Source organism: Xiphophorus hellerii, chromosome 8 (genome assembly GCF_003331165.1).
Source record: "Xiphophorus hellerii strain 12219 chromosome 8, Xiphophorus_hellerii-4.1, whole genome shotgun sequence".
Classification (NCBI taxonomy): Eukaryota; Metazoa; Chordata; class Actinopteri; order Cyprinodontiformes; family Poeciliidae; genus Xiphophorus; species Xiphophorus hellerii.
The window spans coordinates 28,948,678-28,976,551 of NC_045679.1; the positions used below are offsets into that span (position 1 = coordinate 28,948,678).

At 39.7% G+C, this 27,874-nt stretch overlaps 2 protein-coding genes across 5 annotated transcripts; one reads left to right on the forward strand and one right to left on the reverse strand.

Moving 5' to 3' along the window:
• nek6 (NIMA-related kinase 6) lies at positions 1 to 18,537 on the forward strand. 3 transcript variants are annotated; one of them, XM_032569023.1, is made up of 11 exons: positions 1 to 221; positions 4,291 to 4,438; positions 5,152 to 5,245; positions 5,679 to 5,819; positions 6,082 to 6,144; positions 7,994 to 8,104; positions 8,633 to 8,741; positions 11,801 to 11,908; positions 12,154 to 12,248; positions 16,281 to 16,394; positions 17,182 to 18,537. In XM_032569023.1, exons 3-11 carry the CDS (start codon positions 5,168 to 5,170, stop codon positions 17,290 to 17,292), a joined length of 930 nt encoding a protein of 309 aa, XP_032424914.1. In that variant the 5' UTR covers positions 1 to 221; positions 4,291 to 4,438; positions 5,152 to 5,167; the 3' UTR covers positions 17,293 to 18,537. The 3 variants fall into 3 exon arrangements, with proteins under 3 accessions (XP_032424914.1, XP_032424913.1, XP_032424915.1); XM_032569022.1 differs by lacking the exon at positions 4,291 to 4,438; XM_032569024.1 differs by lacking the exon at positions 4,291 to 4,438 and having other exon boundaries at positions 2 to 135.
• On the reverse strand, positions 18,451 to 27,874 carry psmb7 (proteasome 20S subunit beta 7). 2 transcript variants are annotated; one of them, XM_032569028.1, is made up of 9 exons: positions 27,758 to 27,874; positions 27,015 to 27,108; positions 25,327 to 25,424; positions 25,056 to 25,196; positions 21,509 to 21,624; positions 20,750 to 20,808; positions 20,508 to 20,659; positions 20,132 to 20,158; positions 18,451 to 18,653 (listed from the first exon to the last, which is right to left on the reverse strand). In XM_032569028.1, exons 1-9 carry the CDS (start codon positions 27,817 to 27,819, stop codon positions 18,542 to 18,544), a joined length of 861 nt encoding a protein of 286 aa, XP_032424919.1. In that variant the 5' UTR covers positions 27,820 to 27,874; the 3' UTR covers positions 18,451 to 18,541. The 2 variants fall into 2 exon arrangements, with proteins under 2 accessions (XP_032424919.1, XP_032424920.1); XM_032569029.1 differs by lacking the exon at positions 20,132 to 20,158 and having other exon boundaries at positions 18,453 to 18,653.

Consider the following 27,874-nt stretch of genomic DNA (forward strand, 5'->3'; position numbering starts at 1 on the left):
GAAGGAAACGCTTGTCATATCTCCTCCCCATCACTTCACAGCTCATAGGTCTTCTCATTCAGAAAGTTTGACAACTTCGCTGGGCTCGGGATACCCGAGATGGGCTTACTGCCAAACACGCAGGCTGAGCTCGAGGTATTTGTCGTTTGAAGAATTGGACAGCTAGAACCAATGTAAACTGTCGACATTTCTAGTTCTCCGACAGCAAGACTGACTCTTAGGTAAGACATGCAGCTAGCTAGCAGAGTTTTGGGTGAGTTAACATGTTGACGGAGCGGATCTAGCTGATAACATTAGCTCGCTGCTGGAAGCTGCGGACTCATCTGAAAGAGATGACAGGCTGCATTGTGTGTGTAACTTATCTGCTTTAAATTAGTGGACGTCGGCTATTAGTTATACGCAACCGCTTAATATTCCACTGGGATTTATGAGATTCACAATGTCCGAAGTTCTATTTAAATTAATACAATTAGGTTTCTCATAGTCCTTCTATTGAGAGACTACGTGGGCATGCAGCATACATCTAAATATTTTGACGCACGTGTGTAGTTCAAAGTAAAATGTGACAGGATAATAGAAAACGCACCTCTGCTGACAACACACCTCCACAGCTTCGTGCTTGTGGTAATCAGTTCAGTTTGCATGCTGCAAGGTGGGCGGTGATCAAACTGTGGTTTCTGAGAATGCCTGGGCATTTAAGGTCAAAGAACTGCCTAAAATTAGTCACGTGTCAGTTGTGTCATGGAGCTGATGTCCTCTGTGACTGCAGGAGCTTGATATAAAGTCATGGACTCATCATGTCTTTGTTGCTGCTACTCTGTCCTTCTCTGTGATTTATAAACACTATTAGACTGGGGAGTTTAATCCTAATATCATTTTGTTTTGTGCATTTGTGAGAGCTATGTTTAAATCAGAAACTCTCCAACCTATGTTCCCTAAATTAGGGTAACACTTTATTTGAAACTGTCATAAACATCACATAACACCAAAGGAGTCTTTGTGAATGTCTATAACTGTCGTGAAGTGTTATTTGGTAAATAATAACACCTTTAAGGGAAAGTTGACATTTTTAGTTGACTTTTCATTCAGGTTTTAATGAAATTTTGTATTAAAAGTTTCCTTATTTACTGAATAATGCAAAGTTGACACTTTCAACTTTTAGTGCACCTTTGCATTAAAGATGTCATTATTTGCCGAATGACACGTCATGACAACACTCATAAACATATATGAAGAGTCATTTATGTTATGAAAGTGTTATGTCAGTCTTATGCACACCCCTTCAAATAAAGTGTTACTGATATTAGATATTATATGTCATGAATTGTTTGTTGATTGGTGGTGGACCCAAATTCAGAACTGCAGAGGCATGAAGGTGATGATGAAAAAGGTTCAATAAAAAATAAGGAACAAAAACTCACAAGATCCACAAGAGAACAGGCCAGGAAACTAATAATAAATCCAAGGAATGTGAACACAAAGAAACAGAGCCAAACGAGGAGGAATGGAAGGAACCATTAGGAGTGGGTTAGAGAGAGGAGCTTAAATACTGGGAGGTAGATTACTGTTTGCTGAAACACAGAACTAGGCTGATTGGCAGTCTGATCACAGGTGTGAGGGGAGAGAGGAGGAAGGCAGACTGAGAGAGGTGCAGGGGTGAGGGAGAGTGCACAGAGGACTAGAAAATAAATCTAACACTAAAGAATAATTAGACTAAAGAAACATAATTAAACTAGAGGAACTAGAAATAAGAAATAATCATAAACACTAAGAAGAAGTGAACTGAAATAAATCAAAATCCAGAAAAGACTAAGAACACAGAATAATTGAATTAAAATAGCTAAAGAAAAGGGCTAGCCACAAGAAATAAAATACAACTAGTGATGGTGAAATGAAGCTTCACCATGAAGCACTGAGGCATTCCCAACTGTTCGTCTCATGCGTCAATAAAGTGGACATTATGTAAAACAGGCAATGTGAAAACAACATGAAGCCTTACAATGAATAAACAAGTAAATGATGTTTGTGATTCTGATACATAAATTCTGATTATTTTCTTAATCTGTTTATATGAAACAGTGGCTGGATCAAAAATAAAACTAGAAATAAATGGGGGAGAGAGTTGTGATTGGCTTGTTACTCTAACCAAGCTTTGTAACTAGGAACAAAATTACATTATTTATTTATTACTTAAAAATAAAAACTTTATTAAATGTTCTAGTGGATGTGTACTGTCTCATGTTTGCATCCTAAAATGACTTGGCCCACTTGGTAATATCCTTGTCTTTCTGCCGAACTCAATAATGAGGTTTCTTATACATGTCATTAAAGTTCATTTGGACATGACACTTGACACTTGATTGGACACTCCCAGTGAATGGATAAGTGTCGTGATCCTGTGGTAAAGTAGAACACATAATCCACTGTGTTGGGTTTTGGTATTATAGACAATGGTTTATTATTTATGTGTGAAACTATTTGGAGAGATTAAAATATTACCTTGTTACCAGACAAGGGAAAATTGGGTCCATCAGAAAAAAGACCCTCCAATAAATTGCAAACACAATAAAATCCTAAAACAAGAAAATGTGATGAGTGAAACAGCAGGGGTTTGCCATTTAATTCGATCCGCAAACAAACTGACTAACCAGTTCCTGAAACAGTTACGTGGTATGGCCTGAAACAAGGTGGTATTTTGTCAAAACTAAGTGTCAGACTAAGTTTCTGTAAGAAACATACAATACTCTGATCTAAAATCATGTCAAGAATAGACTTGTTTTAATGAACTGATATTCAACAGTTACCACAATTTTCTCACAGTTTGTATCTTTAGGTCTGAGTTTATGAATTATGGGAAGTTTGACTTTGGAGTTTTCAGTAAGTCTTGAGGTTCCAATAACAGAAACATAATTGGAGAAAGTTCAGTTACAGTGAAGCCTGTACTGTTCAAAGGGGAGCTGTTGTGATAGTGACTAGGACTGGATGATGATCAGTTCATCACAGATGGTGTATAATTGTGTTTGTTGTTTCTTTAATGCTGTGATCTGTATAAAATGTTGGAGGATAGGGTTAGAATAGAATAGAAACATACAGTAGCAGTGCTATGTGTGTGACAGAGTTAATGACACTCAAAAGAAGTGCTATTGAAAATTAATCTGTCACCAGACTATGCACAGGATAACTGTTATATGTAGTTTTTAAATGTCTTTCTTTTAGGGGGTGATGCATTTTCTTGAGCCTTCTTCTGAGCATTCAGGAATTCATTCAACCACATGAATGAATTCATGCCTAATGGACAGTAGTCATTGCCTAATGTAAGCCACTGCCGGATATGAGTGACTCATTGGCAGTTAGTAACAGATAAAAGCCTCTTTTAGATCAGTGTCGCAATAGAGTCAGAAGCAGAGTCCCTTCCCTTCCTTTACAGATTCATTTTTAATTTGTATCAATCAAGTCATTCATGCTCTCTCGTGCTGCTCCATGCAGCCTGACGGGTGTCCATGCTATGTTATGTTTCATCCTCCTATTATTATTTGCATCCCATTCTATTAACTGACATTTCTCAGATAAAAGGTCATTGGACACTCACTTTGGAGCATTATTTGCTGAAAATGAGCCTCATAGAGGGATAAAATAAATGGTACTACAGGCGAACCTGCTCAGCAAGAGCAGCTTCCAATTCATCCATTTTGAGCGAAAGGTGATGCGTGCAATCACTTTTTCGACCATGATAACGGAGGAAGCCACAAAGAGGATCTGGAGGCTGGCCTTTCAGCCAGTGGCGGACTGTAGCATTGGACTAGGAGCTTGACGCATGCAGGGCTACGGCACCAGAAGAGCTTGTGGCATGTTTTGGACGTAGAAGCTTTGGAGCTGGGAAAGGCGACCAACATAGAGGCTTGGGTTGCAAGTGGTTCAGCCTACACCATGTGACAAAGCTGCCTACAGCAACCCTGTACTAAACCTCATCACCAACCAAAGCTCATCACCGATACAGCCAGCAACAGCTGAGTCATTGGAGAACTTCTATAGGTGACAAGTCTCAATAGCTGAAATCAGTAGTATAAAGGGTGAAGAGGAAGGGAGAGAGAACAGTCCCTTGTGAAGCCACTGTGTTGCTGATAAAACTGTTGACTCATGCTGTTGCAGGTTCACAATAGATAGTACACAAACCAGGACACAAGGTGGGGTTCATCCGCATCGCCATCAACTTCTGACCTAGTAGGGCCGGACGAATGGTGTTGAATACACCAGAGAAGTATAAAAATATAATTCTCATTGTGCTCGCAGGCTGGTCCAAGTGAGTGTATGCACACTTGAGCAGGAAGATGATGGTATCCTTAACTTTTAAGTTCGGGTTGGTAGGCAAACCTCAAGGGGTCCAAGTGTGACTGGAACAGGGGCTGAAGCTGCCTTCTGTGTCTTCACAACGTGAGAGGTCAGTACTACGGACTTAGTCCTCGGAGCCACGGGGTCATTGCGTCTTCGGCATCCTAACAATGCAGGACATTTTCCACACCACAGGGACCTTCTGTAGGCACACGATCATATTAAAAATATGCTAGAGGACTCCACAGAGCTGGATAGCACAAACTTCAAGTACATGTGGGTTTAACAGAGAATAAAAGGCAGATGAAAACAGAAAAAATTAGACATAGATGCTTATCCCTGTTTGACCTCTTCCCCAGTTCATCCAAACTATTCTTTTATGCTTCAAGGTTAATTTTGTGTTTTGTCATATTTTTAGGGGTGCACTGATTGCAGTTTTCTGACCGATTGCCGATTACCGTTCTTTTAAAGCCTAACTTACCAATTCCGATTTTGGCCGATACCAGTTTTTGTCTGAAATGTTGCTCAATATATCAAGAAAGATGCTGAATAGGCAACAATGGGGTGACTATTGTTAACTGTAAATGTGCAGACATGACCTGGTTGAGCGGTTTGCCAGTAAAACCTCTCTCACAGGAGAAAAGAAAAGCACAGTGGTTGATTTTGAGACCTTTGCAGAGGTTGATAACATCGATGAATAAGATCGGTTTCACATGTAAAAATCAGCCGATAAATCGGCTGACCGATAAATCGGTGCACCCCTAATTTTTGTCAAATAAAATGCTGTTCAACTGTTAAATAATCAGCTATTATTTGTTGCAGATGAGTGTGCGTTGACATGGAAGCACAAAACAACAACCACCCTGCTTTGGACAATCACAACATCCTGTGCATGCTTGCTGCTCAGGAGGATCAGGTGAGAAATCTGACTGTTATGTTTATTGTTGGGTGATATCAGAGTGCCTTCAGAAGAGAGGAACCCTTTGTTTATAAAAGTTGTAACTTCTTGTAGAAAACACAACATCCTCACAAACTGAATTTTTGCTTAAATCATCGACTGTTCTATCCAAGCCCATTAACCATGTATTATGACCACTATCATTATTTTTCACTAAATGCTACAATGTAGCATTGTAGTATGCTACATTGATACTACAATGCTACAATATAGCATCAATGCTACTACAAATTATTCTGAAACTTCTAAGCTGGTTCCAGATCAACCACTACTTGTCGATCTGGAACTGACTTTTTTTAAATTGTATTACACAGCTTTTGTTAATGCTGTAAAATTTCTTTTTCTGCCATTTGAGTTTGACAGTTTTTCCCCTAATCCTTTCCTTGAACAGAGAAATGTATCAAGCCTTCAGTTTTTCTGCACTATGGCAAACTTCCGCATTGAAAAGAAGATTGGTCGTGGTCAGTTCAGTGAGGTCTATAAAGCCACATACCTGCTGGATGGACAGCTGGTTGCACTCAAAAAAGTTCAGGTATAGTGCTCCAATAGGGCTTCAGAACAATCTTCTACTGGTGGTTAGTAAGCCAGCTGCTGCCAGTGGGCTAATATCTGTATAAAACTGAAGATTTTATGGTGCAAAATAATGTTGTAATTTCACAAAATATGGACAAAATGTTTTTAAATAGATTTATTTAAAATCTATTTAAAACATTTAAACATCTCTTAGACATCTCTTTAACTTGAATGCTGTTATATCTCTGTAAGAAAAGACCATTACAAATTTTCCACTGCAGATTTTTGAGATGATGGATGTGAAGGCTCGTCAGGACTGCCTTAAAGAGATTGATCTGCTAAAGGTAAAGTCCTCCCATGCTAATGTATTCATTTGATAAAATTAATTAACAAGTGCATAAAAAAACTGCACGAATTGATTTTTGACTGAAATGAAATTTCCTACAGAAACAATCCGAGAACAACAGACAAACACTATGTTGAATTTTCAGTAGACAAGCACAACACTGCAGTTTAGTTACTCTTCTGACCCAGATGCAGATTTACTCTTAAACAGGTGATAACCGGCTTGATTTGGGAGACATGGAACATAGGGTGGACATGGAGATTAGGGGAAAGTCAGAGGCGAACAGCTGTGGGGCTGATGATTGACTCAATGACATACAATGAAGCGTGGAGTGAGCTTCTTCGAGATGGATCTGAAGGGAATATCCCTAGAAGACAGAAAAACCTTCTGTCCCGGTGAGTATTTGGGAGCCAGTATACGGCGACGATCGACGAAGCGATGGTTCTGGTCGGCAGTGCACTGGAGGGCGGCAACTGTGTTGGACCAAATGCATCTACACCATCGGATGTGGTGGCTGAGGTTACATAAATATCCTTCTTGTCCTCCGGGTAGAGGGGCAGTTGGTAACCTAGTGAGATCTCAAAATGGGAGTGACCTGTGGCTGCTGAGGTGTGAGAATTATGAGCGTATTCTACCCAGGATAGAAATTTACTCCAATCAGACGGATTGGAGGATGAGAAACAGCGGAGAGTTGATTCAAGCTCCTGGTTCATATGCTCTGTCTGTCCATTTGACTGGGGGTGATAACCAGATGAGAGAGAAACTTTAGTGTTGAGGGCGAGACAGAACTGTTTCCATACCTGTGAGATGAATTGTGGTCCACAATCAGACAGGATCTCCATAGGAATACCATGCAGCCAGAAAACATGCTTGATGAGGAGCTGAGCAGTGGAATGCAGAAGGAAGCTTTCTGAGAGGGACAAGGTGACATGCTTTGGAGAAACGGTCAACTATGGTTAGAATAGTGATCATGCGTTGCGACGTGGGAAGTCCGGTAAAAAATCTACTGCGATGTGGGATCAAGAATGCTTGGGAACCTTCCAAGGTTGGAGAAGGCCTGCAGGTGGCTGATGGGACGGTTTATTACGAGTGCACACTTGACAGGCGAGGACATACTCTTTCAAGTCCTTGTGCAAGGATGGCCACCAGAAACGATGAACAATGAGTGATATGGTTCCAGGGTGAGCCGAAAACGTGGCAGAATGGTACCAATGAATAAGTTGAGAACGGACAGAAGTGGGGGGACAGGTCCTATTTGGAGGCCCGTTACCTGGATCTGGTTTCTTCCGTGAGGCTCTATTCACGATGTCTGCAATCTCCCACATGACTGCACCAACCGTGCAGCTGGGGGGTAAAATGAGAGCCGGGGTCTCCTCGGCGCCATTAGGTGCGTACTGCCAGAACCTGCATGCTCACCATAATCAACAATTGCGAAAACTAGTAACAAATATTACATTTTGATGAGTGCCATCATCAATACACAGCAAATATGTTGGTCAATTTTCCTTTTATTTTGACCACTCCTGAAGACAAATATTCTCCTCTGATGCACCACCAAATTACCTACAACAACCCATGAAGCAGCACGGTTCATTGCGCTTTTATTTTGAAAACCGACATTCAATGAAGCAGTCACCAGGTAATACGAGGCATCGTTTGTTGTCAGTCACGTGGTTTTCAGTGGGGGTTTCATCTGACACACTCCCTTTTTACTCAGTCCACAACATCAAAACCTGGCTTCAGATGTCACATCTGTATCTGGGGGTAGCTAAATGCTAGCTAAAGATAAAAACGTTACATTGAAACAATGCCTCCTGAAGCATGCATTTCCTGTTTGTGTGTTGCAGCAACTGAATCACCTTAATGTAATCAAGTACCTGGACTCTTTTATCGAAGACAATGAGCTGAACATTGTTCTGGAGCTGGCAGATGCTGGAGATCTTTCTCAGATGATAAAGGTCAGATACAGGTCACTGTAAACATCAGATTGCACAGAAAGTAAAAAGTTTCATCCACAATTAAGTTTTGTTGCATGGAATTAGATACCCTTTTATGTGTAAATGTGAAACAACAACCATGACAGTATTTCCATTTTACTTACATGTATGTTAGTAGAAAAGAAAATTAGAAATGCCACAACGAAGGCAAGAATATACAGATGTGTGTGTGCAACAGTCTGACTTCATGACCTATGAACAGTTGTTGCATTGCCACTTCCTGTCTTTACATGTAAATACTGGTCATTCTTCTCTACATGTATCAAGTATCAAAAGCTTTGAGTTTGTAGCAGCAATTCCAGAGCTTTGCTTGTTGCCTCAGTGAACCTGGTTTATTTCATGTTTCTCACGTAAAAAGCAGCTACTTATAGTTCTTGTCTAATCTCTCAATGCACAGCACTGAAGCTATAAACATTTTTGGTTCACCTAGATTTAGAATAGAATAGAATTAATATATTCTTGAATGTATTATTTCTTATATCCTTACAGCACTTCAAGAAAAAGCGACGGCTGATACCAGAGAAGACGATCTGGAAATATTTTGTACAGTTGTGCAGTGCCCTGGAGCACATGCATTCACGCAGAGTCATGCACCGGGGTAAACAGCTGTGTACAGATTCATTCATTCCCCAGGTTGCATTTTCAGCATGCACACCTCATGTCTGTCTCTATGTACATGGGTCCACTGATCGTATAAATGTTAGGATCTCTCAGTTAAAAAGACAAATCAATAACTGTCTTTAGAAAGTGAAAGATAATGGTGCTTAATTTGTGTAGCTGAGCCAACATGGTCGATATTGAAATACACTGCTCAAAAAAATAAAGGGAACACTCAAATAACACATCCTAGATCTGAATGAAAGAAATATTCTCATTGAATACTTTGTTCTGTACAAAGTTGAATGTGCTGACAACAAAATCACACAAAAATCATCAATGGAAATCAAATTTATTAACCAATGGAGGCCTGGATTTGGAGCCACACACAAAATTAAAGTGAAATAACACTACACGCTGATCCAACTTTAATGTAATGTCCTTAAAACAAGTCAAAATGAGGCTCAGTATTGTGTGTGGCCTCCACGTGCCTGTATGACCTCCCTACAACGCCTGGGCATGCTCCTGATGAGGTGGCGGATGGTCTCCTGAGGGATCTCCTCCCAGACCTGGACTAAAGCATCCGCCAACTCCTGGACAGTCTGTGGTGCAACGTGACGTTGGTGGATGGAGCGAGACATGATGTCCCAGATGTGCTCAATCGGATTCAGGTCTGGGGAACGGGCTGGCCAGTCCATAGCTTCAATGCCTTCATCTTGCAGGAACTGCTGACACACTCCAGCCACATGAGGTCTAGCATTGTCCTGCATTAGGAGGAACCCAGGGCCAACCGCACCAGCATATGGTCTCACAAGGGGTCTGAGGATCTCATCTCGGTACCTAATGGCAGTCAGGCTACCTCTGGTGAGCACATGGAGGGCTGTGCGGCCCTCCAAAGAAATGCCACCCCACACCATTACTGACCCACTGCCAAACCGGTCATGCTGAAGGATGTTGCAGGCAGCAGACCGCTCTCCACGGCGTCTCCAGACTCTGTCACGTCTGTCACATGTGCTCAGTGTGAACCTGCTTTCATCTGTGAAGAGCACAAGGTGCCAGTGGCGAATTTGCCAATCCTGGTGTTCTCTGGCAAATGCCAAGCGTCCTGCATGGTGTTGGGCTGTGAGCACAACCCCCATCTGTGGACGTCGGGCCCTCATACCATCCTCATGGAGTCGGTTTCTAACCGTTTGTGCAGACACATGCACATTTGTGGCCTGCTGGAGGTCATTTTGCAGGGCTATGGCAGTGCTCCTCCTTCTTGCACAAAGGCAGAGGTAGCGGTCCTGCTGCTGGGTTGTTGCCCTCCTACGGCCTCCTCCACGTCTCCTGGTGTACTGGCCTGTCTCCTGGTAGCGCCTCCAGCTTCTGGACACTACGCTGACAGACACAGCAAACCTTCTTGCCACAGCTCGCATTGATGTGCCATCCTGGATGAGCTGCACTACCTGAGCCACTTGTGTGGGTTGTGGAGTCCGTCTCATGCTACCACGAGTGTGAAAGCACCACCAACATTCAAAACTGACCAAAACATCAGCCAGACAGCATAGGTACTGAGAAGTGGTCTGTGGTCCCAACTGCAGAACCACTCCTTTATTGAGTGTGTCTTGCTAATTGCCAATAATTTCCACCTGTTGTCTATTCCATTTGCACAACAGCAGGTGAAATTGATTGTCAATCAGTGTTGCTTCCTAAGTGGACAGTTTGATTTCACAGAAGTTTGATTTACTTGGAGTTATATTGTGTTGTTTAAGTGTTCCCTTTATTTTTTTGAGCAGTGTATATCCAGAGGTGTGCCTCTATTTAACATGGATGAACCCATCAGCAGATTTAATGGAGTTCCATAAGCTTGTTTATAGGACATGGTACTGTGAGGTGTTTCCCCCCCTGATAGTCTGGTAGACTCTTGTTTGTTTGGGGACCAAACATATGTTTAATTTTCAGTTCACTGTCAAACAATCCAAACCATTTGAAAAAAAACATGTTCCCCCCCATCACCTGTAGTGGAGCTACACCAGGACCTTCTGAAGGAAACGACATGAAAAGTTCTGAAGAAGACACTGAGCAAAACGTCCTTCTCACAAAATGTAAACAAAAATAAATTTTATAGGTTGGAGGATCTCCCTTCTGTCTTTGTTAAAAGACTATATAGACATTTCTCCCACCAGCGGTAGACACGCGCATTTGTTTTGGTTGTATTAACCCAGAATGTAGTCCACTTCCTGCTTTTGGAGCAGTGTCCAGTCCACTTGGCGTTCCCATACGCATTATAAATGCACCAGAGTTTGTAGGACCAAAGTTCACTGTTTTGGTCTGAAACAGAGTTCCATTACAAATTCACACCTCTCCAGACTAACCAGACTTTCTTGGCTAATGGACTTTTGGATTAAAGTAGATTGGTAGGAATGCACCTTTAGTGTATGAGATGTCAAACTTTGAAAAAATTAATAAATAATGTTTCACATTACTCTCTCTCTCATTATTTTGACTATCAAACAGAAGCAATATAAAGAGTCTCTACTGACCAAAAACAGCTAACGTTTAGTTTGATTTAATGTCAGAGTGAAGGTCAAAGGCTATGGGTTATGAATCTGGTTTCTGCTGCCACTTGTTCAACTTCTTTTATTATAGGAGACCATGCATAAAGAGAATTGTTTATGCATCAGGAATATCAAAGTATTTTTTAAGTGAAGAAATACAAAAAAAGAAAAATGCTATTATTGCTAAAATGTGCTACTATACTGATAAAATGTCATAAATATTAGGAACATCTTAGCCTCTACAGGTAAGCAAACTGATCAGCAGTGATGGTGTTGACTTGTCCCTTTCATTCAGCCCTATGTCCCCTGCCAAGTAGAGTGTTCATTTATACTCGCTTTGAAGTATAGACCAGTGTAATGTTTAGCTTGATTACCTAACAAAGACGATTTCCATCTTGAAAAAGGGAAAAAATGTCTTTATATTGTAAAACTGTCTTTGTATATCTCTTGTAATTTGAATGTACATATTTATAATGAATTATGTTCTGGATCTGAAAGAGGTTTGGATGTGTGTAAACAGATATCAAGCCAGCCAATGTGTTCATAACAGCCACAGGGGAGGTAAAACTGGGAGATCTTGGATTAGGACGCTTCTTCAGCTCTAAAACCACAGCAGCACATTCTTTAGGTAACACACCCACACTAAACAAATTCTAGTACCTGCTGTACATGAATGCAATGTGTATGTATTTTACTGAAGTGGCAGTTTGAAATTAGTGTTATTAAAACAAGCATATAGACAGTTTGTAGACATTTTTCTGAAGTCTTCCTTTACTGTTATTTTAGTAAGTTTTATTTTCTAGAACGCAACTCTTCTCTCGATGCTGAAGATTATGCAGTAACCAAACTCTAACTTTCCTTCCACCTTCACAGTGGGAACCCCTTACTACATGTCACCAGAAAGGATCCATGAGAATGGATACAACTTCAAATCAGACATCTGGTCCCTGGGTTGTCTTCTGTATGAGGTGAGCTGCCATAACCATGATCTGGACAAACCAGGGTTTTGGTGTCTGCAAAATTAGCCTGGTCTATAGAAAAGATATTTAATCATTTTGTTTGATTGTCTCAGACCCATACTTACATACACCTTCATCTCTATGGTAGACTGTATCCCTAAATACTTACAAAAAAACCAGTATATTTTTAAGTATTAAAAAAATACTCTACCTATGCATGGTAGATTCTGATTCATTTGTCAAAAAAAATTAAGCTAAATATTTGCTTAAAAACTAAATTCAATTAACGTGGCTGGTTGAACCATGATTAGCCATCACTTTGGCTCTCTTTTCTTACCAATGTTAAGTTATCCAGCCAATAGCTTGTCTAGGAGAGAGACAGAGTTAAACACTGAAAGACGGGGCATAGTTCTTTCTGTTGTTCTTTTAGATGAAGAGACATGAACTGTTGTAAAAAAAAAAAAAAAGGAGGGACATCTTCTGCAGCAGGAAATGTTAGACTTTCAGTGGAAAAAAATTGTTTCATTCAAAACAGACTGTATAGTACTACAGATTTTATCAGCTAGTTATAAAACTGTCAGGATTTTCACTACTAGTTATCACAATCAAATATGCTGGTATCTAAACATCACAACAGATGATGGCCCAGCCCACTTCTATTTATTTCATTGTGGGAATGTTTCTTTATTCATTTTTGTTTTGATTTACAAAGAGGAAGTTGCTGATTTCTTTAGGAATAAAACAGGTTTTACAAGCTATATGAAATGAGCTGCCTGAAGGGAGTAATGTCTTCTGTACATCCAACAATGTGGTGGTGGAAAGATTTTAGATGACTTGAAAGCATCATGTCTGCACATCAGCTTTTCCTGATGCAGTTTTCAAAGAGAAATTTTCCTGTCTAAGTGATAACTGCAGAGTGGCTTGCTCCCAGAGCTCCTGCCGGTAGGAACTGGTTGCTCTGTGGTAAACTAGCACCCCACCTTTCACCAACAGCCTCCCGTGACCTTGAAATGAAAATGCTTATGGTCAATGGATGGATAATTGAAGAGTAATCCAGCAGCTAATAGCAGCTGGAACTCACTGACTGTTCAATGGGACTGCTACAATATCAACCACTACCTGAAAGATTGATCTCATATGCCTGCTGGACAGTAAAACAGCCTACTTCAATTACCAAATGTAAGCAGCAGACCATTCAACTGCCACTAATGGTAAGCAGCCACCATTAGTGGCAGTTGTTTTTATTTTTTCTTTATTTTCTCAGAGATTGTGAGGAAGTATTGACAAAAACACTAGAAAGTGAACAGATGGTTCTTGTAGTGTTTAGTGAAACATATTGATTTACTGCAAAGTTTAAACTGAACATTGGTTCAGATGTAACAGCCAACTTAATTTAGGCATCAGAAGCCTAGCAACTAAAGCTTGGTGAGCATATTCACTGTTCCTATAAGCCTGTCTGGAAGAGTATTTGTGTCTTTCTGAAAATGTCAAATTAGGTTTTAAACCTGATGTAGTCAAAACTAATGTGACAAAAGGGGTCTATATGAACCTGTCTGTACTACTTTTCTAACTGGTGCAGGAAGCTAACAGTGGTTTATTCTGTTCAGTCCTGAGATTAGCAGCTGTGGTTGGATGTAATGTTTCTCCCATGTGAAGCGCTCTGGGATTACCTTCTGTACATTTAAAGAAAGCTTTCTCTTGCTTTGCAACTGAACTGGTATTCCTTACAATGAATAATGATGCAAAGATTTCCCACAGTGATGCCATGATGGAAGCCGTTGGGATTTCTCACTCTTTGCTTTATAAAATGTGTGGAAGATCAAATGACAAATCTTCTTATATTACTGGATGTCTTCAACACAGACACCGCCTAGAGCCCAGTCCATTGTCTTCCATAGTCGGCTTTTCACCAGCAGAAATGTGAAAACTGACTGTTTGCGTCTTTGCCTGAACTGCTCTGTGTTCAAGTAAAACAGGTTAAATATAAGCTCACTTCATGAGCCAACTTAATGTAACGGACATCTTTGTTGTATTTTAACCCCACCAGTTATGTGCAGATCATTTTCTCAAGCTGTCTGAAATGAGCTGCCTGAAGCAGCAGGGAGTAATGTCTTCTGTGCATCCAAAAATGTGGTGGTGGAAAGATTTTAGCTTCCACCACCTGGTGACAGTGTGGAACAGATGGACTTCTTCTCATGTTGATGCTTGCCTCCTGTGTGTGAATAGAGACCTCTGTTTTCATTCACTTCCTTCAATTATATTGGAATGCTGGGCCATTGTTCACTATTAATATGCAGAGACTGACCTTAGACTGACCTTCTGGAGTGTGTCAGAGGATCTGATTGGCCAGTAAACGTCAAACGTTGTGCCAGGCTGGATAGTGTTGATAATGTTCTCACAGCTTCATTCTGTTTTGCTTCTTGCCTTCTTTACAAAGTCTAACTGAAATCTGAGTACATAGATCATGCCTCAGCCTTGAAATGAATATTCCTGGAAGAACATTTAGTTCCTCTCATATCTAATAAACATCTTCCTATAACACTGAGAACAATTATAAAGGCTCCTAGGCCCTAGCTGTCCCAATATTCGCACCCTTGACTCTTGTTAAAAAAAACAACAAAAAACTTAGACAGTGGTGCCCACAGTCGATCCTTGAGGGCCAGCATCTTGCATGTTCTCTCCCTGGTTTAACGCACCTGGGTCAAATGATAGCTCATTAGAGGCCTAAGAAAAACATTGACATCCTGAAAAGGTTGTTACTACCACCAGGGAGGGAACTAAAAAGTTTTGGATGCCGGCCCTCGAGGACCGACTTTGGGCACCACTGCTTCAACCTTGTACCACCCTTGTGTCATTCAAATGCACATTCATGTTGAAATATTTGACTGTGTAGTTTGTCCCAATTCTCCACATCTGGCCTTCGCCCCATTTCTTTTGGGTCGTATTTCTGCACTTCTGGTTAGCTCGCATCCAGTCGGATCTCGGCGAAGTATATTACCCACAATTCCTCACTGCATGTGACATTTTGAAAGGTGGAAATATGGCAATTTTTTGTCTTTATTGAGTATTTTTTTCTTTATATTAATAAAAAATAATATAAAGCACACGTCAGTAACAAAAAGATTTGATATGATAAACTGAGCAGAAAAAGGAAGAAATAAAAAGAATAGTCACAAACTAACTGTGAGGAAAGTAAAACAAAATGTTACAAATGCAAGAGGAAATGGTATTGATATTTGTATTGAATTTTGTTTTCAGAAAGTTATAGGAAAAACTTGATACAAAATTTTGAAATTAATTTCTTTATTTTTTGTGAGTGGAAAAGAAAGATATTTGGTTCTTATTTTCTTTAGAGATATCATCATGATTTTGAAACAAATGTTTTCTTCTCAGGGGGGATGTCAGAGTGCTCCTTATGAATTTATTATAAAAAAAAATTTGTCACTACAACTATACATAATCAGACGTGGCTCTTTTGGAGTAACAGCTGAATGTAACCATACCTTAATTAGATGAATTAGATGTAGGAGGAATTGCCTTTAAAACTATTAAATTGAATGTATATTTTAATGCGTATTTTTTGATAAAATCATCATAGTTGCCACTGGAAATATGGCAATCCTCACAGAGCAAGTTGTGTTTGTTGTAAAAAAGTAATCTGTTTCAAATGTAAAGCATTGAAATAATTTTTGTTTTGCTCTACTGAACATGTGAGAATACATAGAATTTTGCTCAGTCTTAAACAAGTCATAAAAAACATTTTTGAACAGCCAGCAATTACTTCGGGAAACAAAAATGCCTATACTGTACATTTAAAATCCCTTTTTGTTGTTGTTGTAGTTGTGCCTTTTAGCAGCACAGATGCCTAAACAGATCCAATGTGAATGTGAATTCGAACCCTTGTTCACTTTGATTGAGTACACACTTCATAAAGGGGCGTAGGGTGCAGTGATCAGGCCCTACTCACCGTGAGAAAATGTGCTTCTTGATTTTTCTGGCAGGATTTTGTGTCATTGACTCACTGGCTCCCTCTGTCTCTAGATGGCTGCACTACAGAGTCCATTTTATGGGGACAAAATGGACCTTTTGTCCCTTTGTCAAAAGATTGAGCAGTGTGACTACCCTCCACTCCCATCTGACCATTACTCCAAGAAGGTAAACTACTTTGTCTAATACCCAACTTGTCTTCCATTTTCCTTCAACAGTGATTATTCAAGTAGATGTGTAAATGTTTATTGGTTTGAGATGTGTTCACAGGATTTGTACATCACAGATTTTAGTCTCTGCTGCTAAATACAAATGGTGTCCACAGTTAGGTGCATTTATTCTGTGATAATTATGACAGCAGGAGATGGGATGGGATAAAAAGCTGCTTCCTTAATTATATTAACATTTTTCTTTTTTTTCTTTCACTATTGTCCTTTGATGTATTTTGTATGTAACTTCCTTATATTTGCTCATTTGGTTTCCTTTAGAGCCCTCTGAATCATTGTGTGTATGAATGGTTTTGTACACATAAACTTGTCATGTGATGTTTCAAAAGGGAAAAACTGAGAACTGACAAGTCTTCACTCAGACTGAACAAACTCCTCTGTGTTTACTCTGTTGGGTTTTATCTGTTAGTTTAAATTTCAGTTGGAAGCTTTAAAACAGAATCCTGGGTACTTTTGAAAAAACTGGATTAGCTGATTCTTGCCACTTCAAGCTCCAGACCCCGCCCAGATCAGAGAGCTGTAGAACTGTCTTTGCTTAGTGCTGTTTTTACATATTTAGCTGTTCTTAACTCATTTCAGTGAAAAAAATTGGACAAATGGGTTTATAACATTATTATAATAGATACACATTTGTTGAAAATGTTCTTTGAAATGAAACAGGATTTTTTTCTGGTGTAAAACACAGTTCTCTGTTACTGACAAGATAATGAATCCCACCTTATCCCCAGCTACGTGACCTGGTCAGCATGTGCATCAACCCAGACCCAGTCCAGAGGCCTGACATTGTCTTCGTGCTACAGACAGCCAAACAGATGCACATCTGGACGTCCAGCACCTGAATGCCACTTGGAGCCCACTCTGCCCAGTCTGAGGAGCTTGGCTGCAGCTGCTGCTTCAGAAACCAGCCCTGGCTTCCAGGCCAAAATCTACATCTCTAGCAATGACTCAAACAAAATCTAAGAGATGTGTTTTAGTGCACTAAGATGTTTTTCTGTGAACACTTCCAATCCATTTGTCATGACTGTGGTATAGAGGCACAGTAGCAGAATTAGCATTCAGCAGGTGAGTTTTTCTATGGCTGGTGTCTGGATCCTGTAGAAATGTTTGTTCCTCTCATCATACCTTACAGTCATTAGACTTAAGTTCTAACTGAACAAATGATTGGGGCCAAATCATACCAGTGAGTCATACTTACAGACTGGTCCAAAAGTTATTCAAATTGGATTAGATTGTGAATCTGCCAAATGAGCTGTTTATAAGTGATGTTTATGAATTTTGTTCTTATAAGCAGCAGAGAAAATCCAGCCCCATGCTTAGGAAGAATTCAACATTTTCAGCTTTAAGAATTTAGTTTCTACGGACAACAGATCCTGCCAAAATTGAGAACAAATATAAAAATAAATAAATGGCTTGATAAAGTGAGCAATGTGCTAAATACTTCATCCAAATTATAAAATACAAGGACTGTCACAACTGATTTGATTATACAGTGTGATTTACTGTATCAACTTATCAATTAATTTTCCAATCTTAGTTTAACTAGTTTCCTCAATTCATTTACAATTTGTCTCATTTTGCATTTGATTTCACCATATATTTCAAACTTTCCATACTCTGTATTTATTTTCTTCATACACTGGTAGTTTCTCAAATATTGCCTCTGCATTTTCTCTCTTATTTTCTCTGTCTGCCCATTTATTTAGATTCTATTATTTTCTAATATTCTTTTTTCTTTTTCTTCTGACTAAGTTAGTGAAGGGATTATATGTTTCCACTCACCTACCAATCACCCTGTGACTTAGGTTAACCCTAACCCCTAAACCTAATTTCCTCAAAAAAATTTTGAGGAAATTATTTTCCAAACTGGATTCAGCTTCGTCTTTAATTTTTAGTCTGAATTATTCAATATTTAAAATCTCTTAAAAGTACTGCCAACAATGGTAATGTGTTCCTCGTTTGTTGAACCAAAATGTTGATCTTGATTTTAAAAAAAAAAGAATCAGTCAACTCAAAACTTTATTGTTGACCATGGACATAATGTGTGTCAGGTGTTCTAAAAGGGAGAGGTACATCAAAAAAACAAACATTTTAGGAAGTGTCCATAGTTTGGATGGACTCCTCCACCACCTCCAGGTCCAGCGGGGTTACACACTTTGATAACACAGCAGTCGTTCCTCTTTTGTACTTGTAATCACCGGTTCTGCATTGAGAAAAAGAACAAGATAAAGTATAAATCCTTATTCATTATGTCTAGACAACATCAAGAACAAAAACAAATTCAAATCCATGGTTCATTTGCACACAACAGGAACCATCAGCCTACAGACAAGCCATGCATGCTAGCTATTAGGGATGCTCCGATCAGGTTTTTTTGCAGTCGATTCCGATCACCCATAAGGGCCGATCACTGCTGATCATCGATCACTGCCGATTACCTGGATTGGCTGTTAATTTTTTGCTTTAGGTATAAATGCTACAATGTGATCTGGAAAAATGATCTGGCAATAAATTCACCTAATTTAGACATAAAACATACTTGCAGGAACAATACAGCAGCTATTCAGTCAAAAGGACCTGCAATCAGTAAAATAATATTTAGCAGTAAGGCTCAACAGCCTAAATTATACACAAGTCAAGTAAATCTCACAACACTGTCCATATCAAATAATTTCAAGTGAAAAAGAAAAACATTCATTTTAAGTCAAATACAGGTTGCATTCAAATAAACAATCCTAACATACTAAATCAAAACTTCCTGAGAGCATGGCTAATTGTTTTGTGCTGTTCTGATTGGTTGTTTCTGACCGAGCTGTGTAATTCTGCCCCATGCTTTCAGCGAGGAGGAAGAGGAGCTCGATGTTTTTTTTTCCCCAAAGATTTTCCGTCTCATGTTAGGACATAAAAGTTTTAATGCTAATGTAAGAGCTTTTTTTTTTTAAGTTACATGGTGCAGCTTTAAGAAGCTGTTCGATATAAGAGTCCACTGTCTGGTGAGGTTGGACGGCGCTACGTCTGTGAAATATCAATAGCGCATAGTCTAAAAGTGGAGGGCAGAATCCAGCATCTTCCACCGCTACCCCCATGATTTTATTTTTTGGGTTGTTCCTTTAGCTTTCTGACTGTAATGTACATCTGGGTGAGTGTTGGAAATTGTGCGCTGCTTTACCTGCTGTCTGATCGCTCAGGGAGATGTCTTTTTACATGCAGTGGGCCTCAATAACTCACCATATTTTTACAAATGTTTGTTTTTTTAAATGTCACATTAAATTCATTGCCCTGATCCTGATTTTGACGTGCTTCACACCCAAGGTATTTTCCTGTCTCAAGATGCAAACTTCCCCATTCACTCTCAGAGTTATAGTTAAACAACACATTGCTTAGGATTTGCTACTGCGTGCTTGCGTAGTGTGAAGGGACGGGGGAGATACGCTGCAAACAGATTCCTCTGCAGACTGCAAAGTGAGTTACAGATGATCGGTTTTTGTGATTGACAACAAAAGACAGTGATCGGCAATCACATACTTTTTCACGGAAAATTGCCGATTATGATCGGTGGCCGATTGATCGGCACATCCCTACTAGCTATGCAAAGTTGGTAAGAGCTGGTTAGTAGAGAACTCTGACAAGTTATGGTGGCTGGTAAGTCAAGTCTGCACTAAAACACTCCATCTTACTTACAGCTGCAAGGCCTCAAGCTCATTTAGTCTTCAGGGAGAACAAGCAATAAAACAAGTTGTCAGCCAAGGTTCATAGACTGATGCAATAAAGCTGCTTTTTAGAGGCAAGACACATGATGCACTGTATTTATGGTGAGACAAATTGTAACATGAGAAATGCCACAACAACCATGCACTAGTGAAATTGGATTCATCTGTTGCGTCCCATTACACTAGTGGGATGCACTAGCCCACTAGTGTAAGGGCTCTAGAGCCAGCAGTCTCTAGGGCTGTTTTAAGACATATTTATAAAGTAACATGTAGCAAACTGACAACAGTCTGGCTGAATCTGCCAGGAAGTATCCAATTGAAGATCCAGATGTTGCAGTAGTTCTCACCTGACCCCCTTCTTGTTGGCCTCATCGTGTGGTCTGATGTAGTCCACGTTGCCCTTGGTGATGACGGTGAGGTCAATGTTACTGCCAGAGCCCAGGTCGTTAAAGATGCCTGCAGCGATGGCGTCACGCACCAGCCGCTTGGCTTCCTCCTCCTAAAAGGAAGCAGCAACATGGAAGCTCAGGTGAAGTGTGAACCGTCATGGTTACTGAACTGATGTTAAACTGAGCAGTGACTGGCTCACCTCCAGGTCTGGCTTGTAGCGATCTTCAAAAACAGCCATGGCAGCCAGGGAGCCAGAGCCTTAAGAAGAGTGAGACTTGGGTCACTGACCTAACAGTGTCCTAACCTCAGTAACCCCAGTAATCATAATGCTTTGGGTTACCGGGGTTTTAAAAAACAACTCCAAGGCAGAAATAAGACTGCTTCATTATTGACAGACTATGTGGTACAGATTTATTCAAAGAAGAAACAACAAGCCTCAGGGAGAAGAGACTGCTGCTGCAGAAAGGTGCAATTAATAAAGAACGTTGGAGTGTCTTCCAAAAAAACTACAACAATCAGAAAAGAAAAAAGCATAGTAGCAAGTACCAAGCAGTAAGAATAAACTGAGTAGTACTTCTAAACGTAGTTTTTATTGAGCCTGAACTGAACCTACACATTCTTTGTGTACTTCTACTGAATGTGATTAGTATTGATTTTGTAGTGAGTAATGCAGTTCTCATCCTGTTGACTTTGTCTTAACCTGCACAGGACAACAAAAAAAATCAATCTGAATCTGAACCTCTACCTGGTTTAGAAAATAAAACCCTGAAATATAAATTACTGACTCCAAAACAACATCAGCAGTCTGGAAACAGTAGTTCGTCTTACTCTCTTCCACATCTATCCAGAAACAAGTGAGGATAAATGGAACAAAAACAAAGTAAAAACAAATAAATTAAACTATGGTTTGCATTTAAACTATCAGAAAAGCTAGAAGCTGTTAGTGAGACAAACTGACCCATAGTTACGTAGGGCAGCTTATCAGTGGAACCATGGGGGTAAATGCTGTACAAGTGAGGTCCATTACAGTCCACTCCGCCAAGGACCAGAGCAGCGCCAATGTAGCCCTGATACCTGAAGACACATATACACACACACACAAAACTGCTCATTCACAAGTCAAAAAACAGATAAATTACACATTTACCAGAGTTAAAAAAAAAAAAAAAAAAAAAAAAAGATATTTTACAGACTGATTGCAGTGTGATGCCATGAGTAGCAGCTCCACCTCTTGGTTTCCGGCTGCCTGGGCAAAGAGCCCCACTGCTGAATGTGAAAGCAGGCATGTGCAGAACAAGCTCCATGAAAAGCCGAGAAGTGACAGTAAAAAGTAGGGCAGGGAACTCTAAAAGTTAATTTTATTTTATTTATAGATTTTAATGCGCTACAACATAATCAAATTTTTTACCTTTATATTCACATGTTTCAGGCACAACTGCAAATCTGATGCACAAGCCACATCAGAAAACAACAGCAACGGACGGCTAAGCTACCATTGGTCTACTTTTGCTTCAAAACCCAATATGACTGGATTTTGAATTTATGAATGCTGGAAAAGTCTAGTGTTGTGTTCAAGTTGTGCTAATAGGAGTTAGCTTATCAGTGAAGCTATTCAAACCTAAAATCTCAATGCTAAACATGCAGCAGCAGAATAAATGTCATAAATGCTAATGTGAGCATCCACAGCTCACATTTCTAAAGAAGTTCCATAAATGATCAGGAGTTCTCGAAACCATGGAAAGCTGGATGTACAGAAAAGAATTTTTTCCAGGGTTTGTACCGGTCATGGAAAACCTGGAAAGTCATGTCATTTCATTTTTCCACATTCAAGACCTGAAAAATCCTGGAATTTCATTTCAGGTTATGGAAAGTCATGGAATTTGCAAATAAAATGCAGTTTTTTTTCTGTGGTGCGTGTGTCTCTGTGGTTCTGGTCTCTGACACGACAGCGTTTGCTCTCGTCTCGGAGTCGGACATTGAGGACTCGGGATTTTATTTCAAGACCGTAACTGTGTAAGTGTCACTAAATTGCCAGCATAGTGTCCAGTATATGTTAACATCCTTGTTTTCACTTTAGACAAAACATACTGATTAAAATTCAAGCAATAACGCGACTAACTAATTACATGTTTCTGTTGCCGCTGCCACGTATTGCCTCCCCCTTTTACTCGCACGCGGCGCTCCAAGACATGCGCAGTGTTAGTTTTGGAGTGGGAGAAGATGTCCGTCTAATCATTGGTAATAAGCGACAAGCATCAGGGAGTAATTTCTCATGATGGTGGACTACAGAAAGTATGACAACAGAGCACAGGAAAAAAAAAGAAGAGCACGACAAAGAGGTGATGAAGAAAATTTCCAAGTTAGTAGGGTTTTTTAAACCCCATAATTATTCTCTGGTTCTCAAAACATCAGCCTTGCTAACAGTGGCTCAACGGTCCCACCAGAACCTGGAGCTGTGTCTGATCTGGGGTCTGTTTAGTTGGAGGAGGTAGAAGTGCGATCTTCTTCGCCAGTCGCAACAATGACCACAGACAATCCATGCAGTACTGATCCTGCGCTTTGGATAAAAACTGCTGATGAGTTTTTGTGGGCTTACTGGGGTAAGCAAGAAACAGGGAGCTGTCAAAATATGGATATTAATATTCAAGCATCGGAACAGGTTTACAAAAAAAAAAAAAAAAAATCAGAAACGGCTCCTCTCCAGATGGCGTTTTGAAAACCAGCTCCAAGTGGAGCCAAACATAGGCTGATTTATTCTGCATTCACCGTGGCTGTGTTTTGCTTTGCATGTCATATTTTTAACGATGCTAAAAGTCAGTGCTGCTTTGAAACTGGTTTCCTGACTGAAAACACGCAACTGAACGCTTTAAAGAGCAAGAAAACAGCAAAAGTCACAGAACAGTGATGTGACTGCTATGCTCACACACACTGGTGTTGCAGTGCGAGTGCCTGTCTGTTCTGAACTTTTGTAGATGCAGTTAGTTCTGCATATATGTACAATCTTGTGTTTGCATTATTGCTAATAGGTTTTTGTTTATGACATTATCATCATATGATTCCTCATATTAATTGACACTTTTCAATTCATACCAGTCTGTGTGGCCTTCATTTTCAAATGTTTGTAATTTATACTTCTCCCCCATCTTCCTGCATTACACTTTTACATGTTCGCTATAGTTCAACTTGGTGGGGTTAGTCTGTCAGTCATAAACATTTCTTTCTCAACCTGTTCTGTGGGTCATGGAAAATTTTATTGAAGGTCATGGAGAGTCATGGATTTTTTTTTCCTAAATACCAGTGGGAGCCCTGTTGTGGCTGCCATCAGCAGCAGTTTATACAGTTTGGGTTAATTTCATGATTCTAAGTTGGTGTAGATAAGTTAAAGTGATGTAAAATATTTATATTTATTATTAAAGTGTGCAAATGGTTCCGAAGCGGAACCAATGTTTAATGTGTTGTTTTGTTCCGGCACATTTTATAGTGACACGCAGCACTCTGTGTAAGGCAGCATGCTTCTTTTTTGCTGTTAGTTGATGGAGAGGTTTCGGTGAGGCATTAAGGCTCATGTAGCTGGATTACAAGAAGACGTTACACGGAGTTTTTGTATTAACCCTTTCAGGTTGAAGCGGCCAATGAGGTACGCATTTTTTTGTATTTTAATTTTGTGTGTAATAGTTGTCTATTCTCTAAGTTAATGTGTTTCTGTAAATATGTATTTTGTGTTTGTACAGTTCTCACGGCATAGTTATTAAACGCCAGTAACAACGAAGAACGCTTTGTGTCCGTTTTCTGCTTAGAGGGAGTTACACCTGTTCTTCACATTAAAAACTATAGCTATCTTCTTTTCTCTTGAGCTCTTATGTCTATTTATTTAGTAATCCAGTTCATAATTAACTGAATTATATATTTATATATATATATATATATATATATATATACATACACCCACACAATTCAGTCATGGCGCTCTATGAGCCATCAGAGGAGATGTCGGCATCTTATTCAGGTATTGGAGAGACTAGCCACGTATACTTTGGAGCGGCTACGTATGCTGTGTTTTAGGGAAATTATTGTTGATTATACAGAAGAGTTATGGATTCAACAAAATTTCTATGAATTGTGTTATCCCAAAAAAACTACCTTTTTCCTACTACTTTCTGCCGTCTTGTTCATTATTTCGCTGTTAGTAACATCTGGCTGTTGATAACTTGTGTGATGTGAAAAAAGTGTTTTCATTAAGCAAATGTATTTTTGTCATTTCAATTTGAGCAATTTTATGGTTAATAGAAAACCATCTACTGTCTGAACTTGTTCCAAGTTTTAGCCAGCATTGCTATGTCAGTGTTCTCCTGAGTTCTGCCACAAACAGCAGCAAATGTAAAGATGCAATGGGTCTGCTTGAGTGATAAGATCTGATAACCGAAGCTTTCTGGGCTAATAATGACAGTGGGTTAAAAAGTGAGGATGTTCACTGTTCACTCAGCAACACAAACACAGAGGCCTACCTGAAGAGCATCTGCTTGAGCATGCGGTTAGCGGTTGCCACACGTGGTAGCCTGCCTGTGGACAGGGAGTGCAGCTCCAGGTTGGACGAGATGATCTGAGTGGTCATCTCAGTGTCTGCAGCGGTTCCTGCACCGCAGCAGCTGGACAACAACACAAAGGAGCAGTAAGGAGGGGGTTCACGATTTCTGCTATAATCTAGCAAAACCTCCATTCACAGAGGCTACATAATGCATAATTTAAGGATAAAGGAAGTGCTGAGCTGTCACTTACTAAATGTTGGGGGAGATATAGTGGATCTTGGAGCAGTTCTTATCAGCCACCACCATGCCTTCAGTGGCTCTGGTGTCAGCGCCGAGGACAACTCCATCCTGAACACCAAATCACATCATCATCTCTGGAACTGCTCGATGAGCTGTTCTCGGTTAGCTAATCCTCAAGCAATTTTTTGTGGATTGAGAACATCTCTGATCAGGCACATTAGGTTTAAGCCAGCAGTTTAAGAGATGAGTCGAGTCTTTCATTGTATGCTATTTACAAACTAATCCAATATTAATTAGTTGATGTAAAAGGTTGCAAACATTATATCATCATTTTGAAGAAAAAGAGGTACAAGACCAGACTCTGACCTGCAAATTCCCCTCTTTTTTCTTGATCCTGGCATACTTTTACCTTCTTGTAATATGACAACATGGCATAGCAACCAACAGTACACATTAATATAATCATGAATTTTCTGCTAGCATGGTTTCTCAGTGCTCTTTCACCATGCAGTAACAGATACTAAACTAAAACCCATTAACAGTTTTGTTCACTTGTGAGTCTTTTTACCTACGACTTTTGAATAAAAGTCGTAGGTAAAACAATGACAAAAGACACACACAGAGTTGTGGTCAGATGCTCCTGTTCTCCCGTGAAGAAGATGTTGTTACAGTGTGAAGTGAAGCACAAGGAGTCAAGCCAAAGCATACATGTCCCTCAACAAAAAATGCTAAATCAATACATAGTGAATTCATTATTGATTCTTGCCAGAAGAAGGTATTACACAATGGGATCAAATTACAGAAACTAGAGAATGATCATTTTTATGGATAATTTTGGATAACATCAAGTGTGATCTGGCCAATATTTACTACACGTTTTATTTCTCACGGTGTATGCTGTTTGATTGTTTTTTGTTCTTTTTTTTTTAAATAAAACAATATAAAATAAAATATTGAAAAACAATATTGTTTTTCAGTTAATTAATGCTATTCTTCCTTGAACAGGTAAGATCAGGACAATCTTTGTATATGTGCTATACAAAGCATGCTCACAATTTTTTGTACAAAATCATTCTTAGATAATTAGATTCTAACCTAAGCCGTTTTAGGGCCTCATTCACCCATTCTCACACATTGATGGTGGTGTGCTACTAGATAGTAGCCACAGCTGCCCTGGGGCAGTCTGACAGAGGTGAGGCTGCCATGCAGTGGCACCGCCAGTTGGGCCTTCCAGCTGGCAAGGCAGGTGCAGTGACTTGCCCAGGGTCACAATGACAGAGGCGGATGAAGCGGAAGTCAAACCATCGACCCGGCAATAGTGTGACGAATTCCTGCTATCATCACCACCATCTGGGTGAAGGTCATAGGTCGTAGGTAATGGGCCGGGTTTTACTGGAGTTGATGGGTAATAGGCAGGGATTCACTAGGGTTGGTAGGCGAGTGGCAGTGTCTACCAATTTGCTACAGAAGGTTTTTGAAACAGCTCATTTTCAAATACCAAAAAAGAATAACTTATAGCCAAAAATGGCTGGGTGGTTTCTTAAGTCCTCATCCTTGTCCTTTTGCTTTGGGGATGAGGAGCTGAGCTGAAGTTCACTATGAGCAAAAAATCTGATAGGTGAATCACTAGTATCAAAACATATGGTTTAGATAAAACTGGCTATCATTCCAAGTCCAGTATCTGCTTCTGTCACTAACCTTGAAGACCACACCGCAGATGGTGGTTCCGGTTTTTCGAGCAGCAGGCAAGCTGCATCCCAGATTATTGACTTCACCTTCCAAAATCACATTTCTGAAATCAAAAACATTAAATCATGAATATGAATGAATGATTTCATCAGTGTAAAGAGTAAAACATATATCATCACCGGCAAAGGCTCGTTCGTGCTCCCTCTCCAACTTTGTTGACTACAAAGTTAAAAATGTGGCAGTAAATTCCATTTCTCTGCTTACAACAAATTCCCATCAACTTCAGTAACGGGTATCATTTCAATCCCCATGCAATAAGATTAAGCACTTCAGTAGAAACATTTGATATTTTATTACAATTTGATATTTGAATCTAAACACTTCACTTAGGTGGCTTTGAAGGGTTAAGTGGCCGGTGTGCTTTTTTTACCCGATGCGGAGCTAAACTGGAACAGTATTAAAAACACCTAAATTTCAGAAAGAATGCGGACTTATTTCGTTTCTAATTAAAATAACACACTAAACTCATTCATAAAACAACAGAGAAGTGAAACAGAGCATGAGAAATAAGCGACTGCAACGGCGCATCAGAAAATCCTGAGTCATTGTAAGGCAACTTCACATGAGCTAGCATCACTAAGCCGTTTTAAAACAAAACACGTCTAATAAACATAGAGCTCGAAGGATTAAACATGTTGTATACAATACTGTCTTAATTCTTAAATAACTTTCATAGATTTAAAACCGTTTACCTTCTACAATTTTCGAAACTGAAACCCGCCACAGCAGGTCTGCTCATAGTTAAAGTCGCCATCTTGGTGGATGAAGGTTTGTGTTTCCGGGAAGTGAAGAAAGAAGCTCGCGAGAGA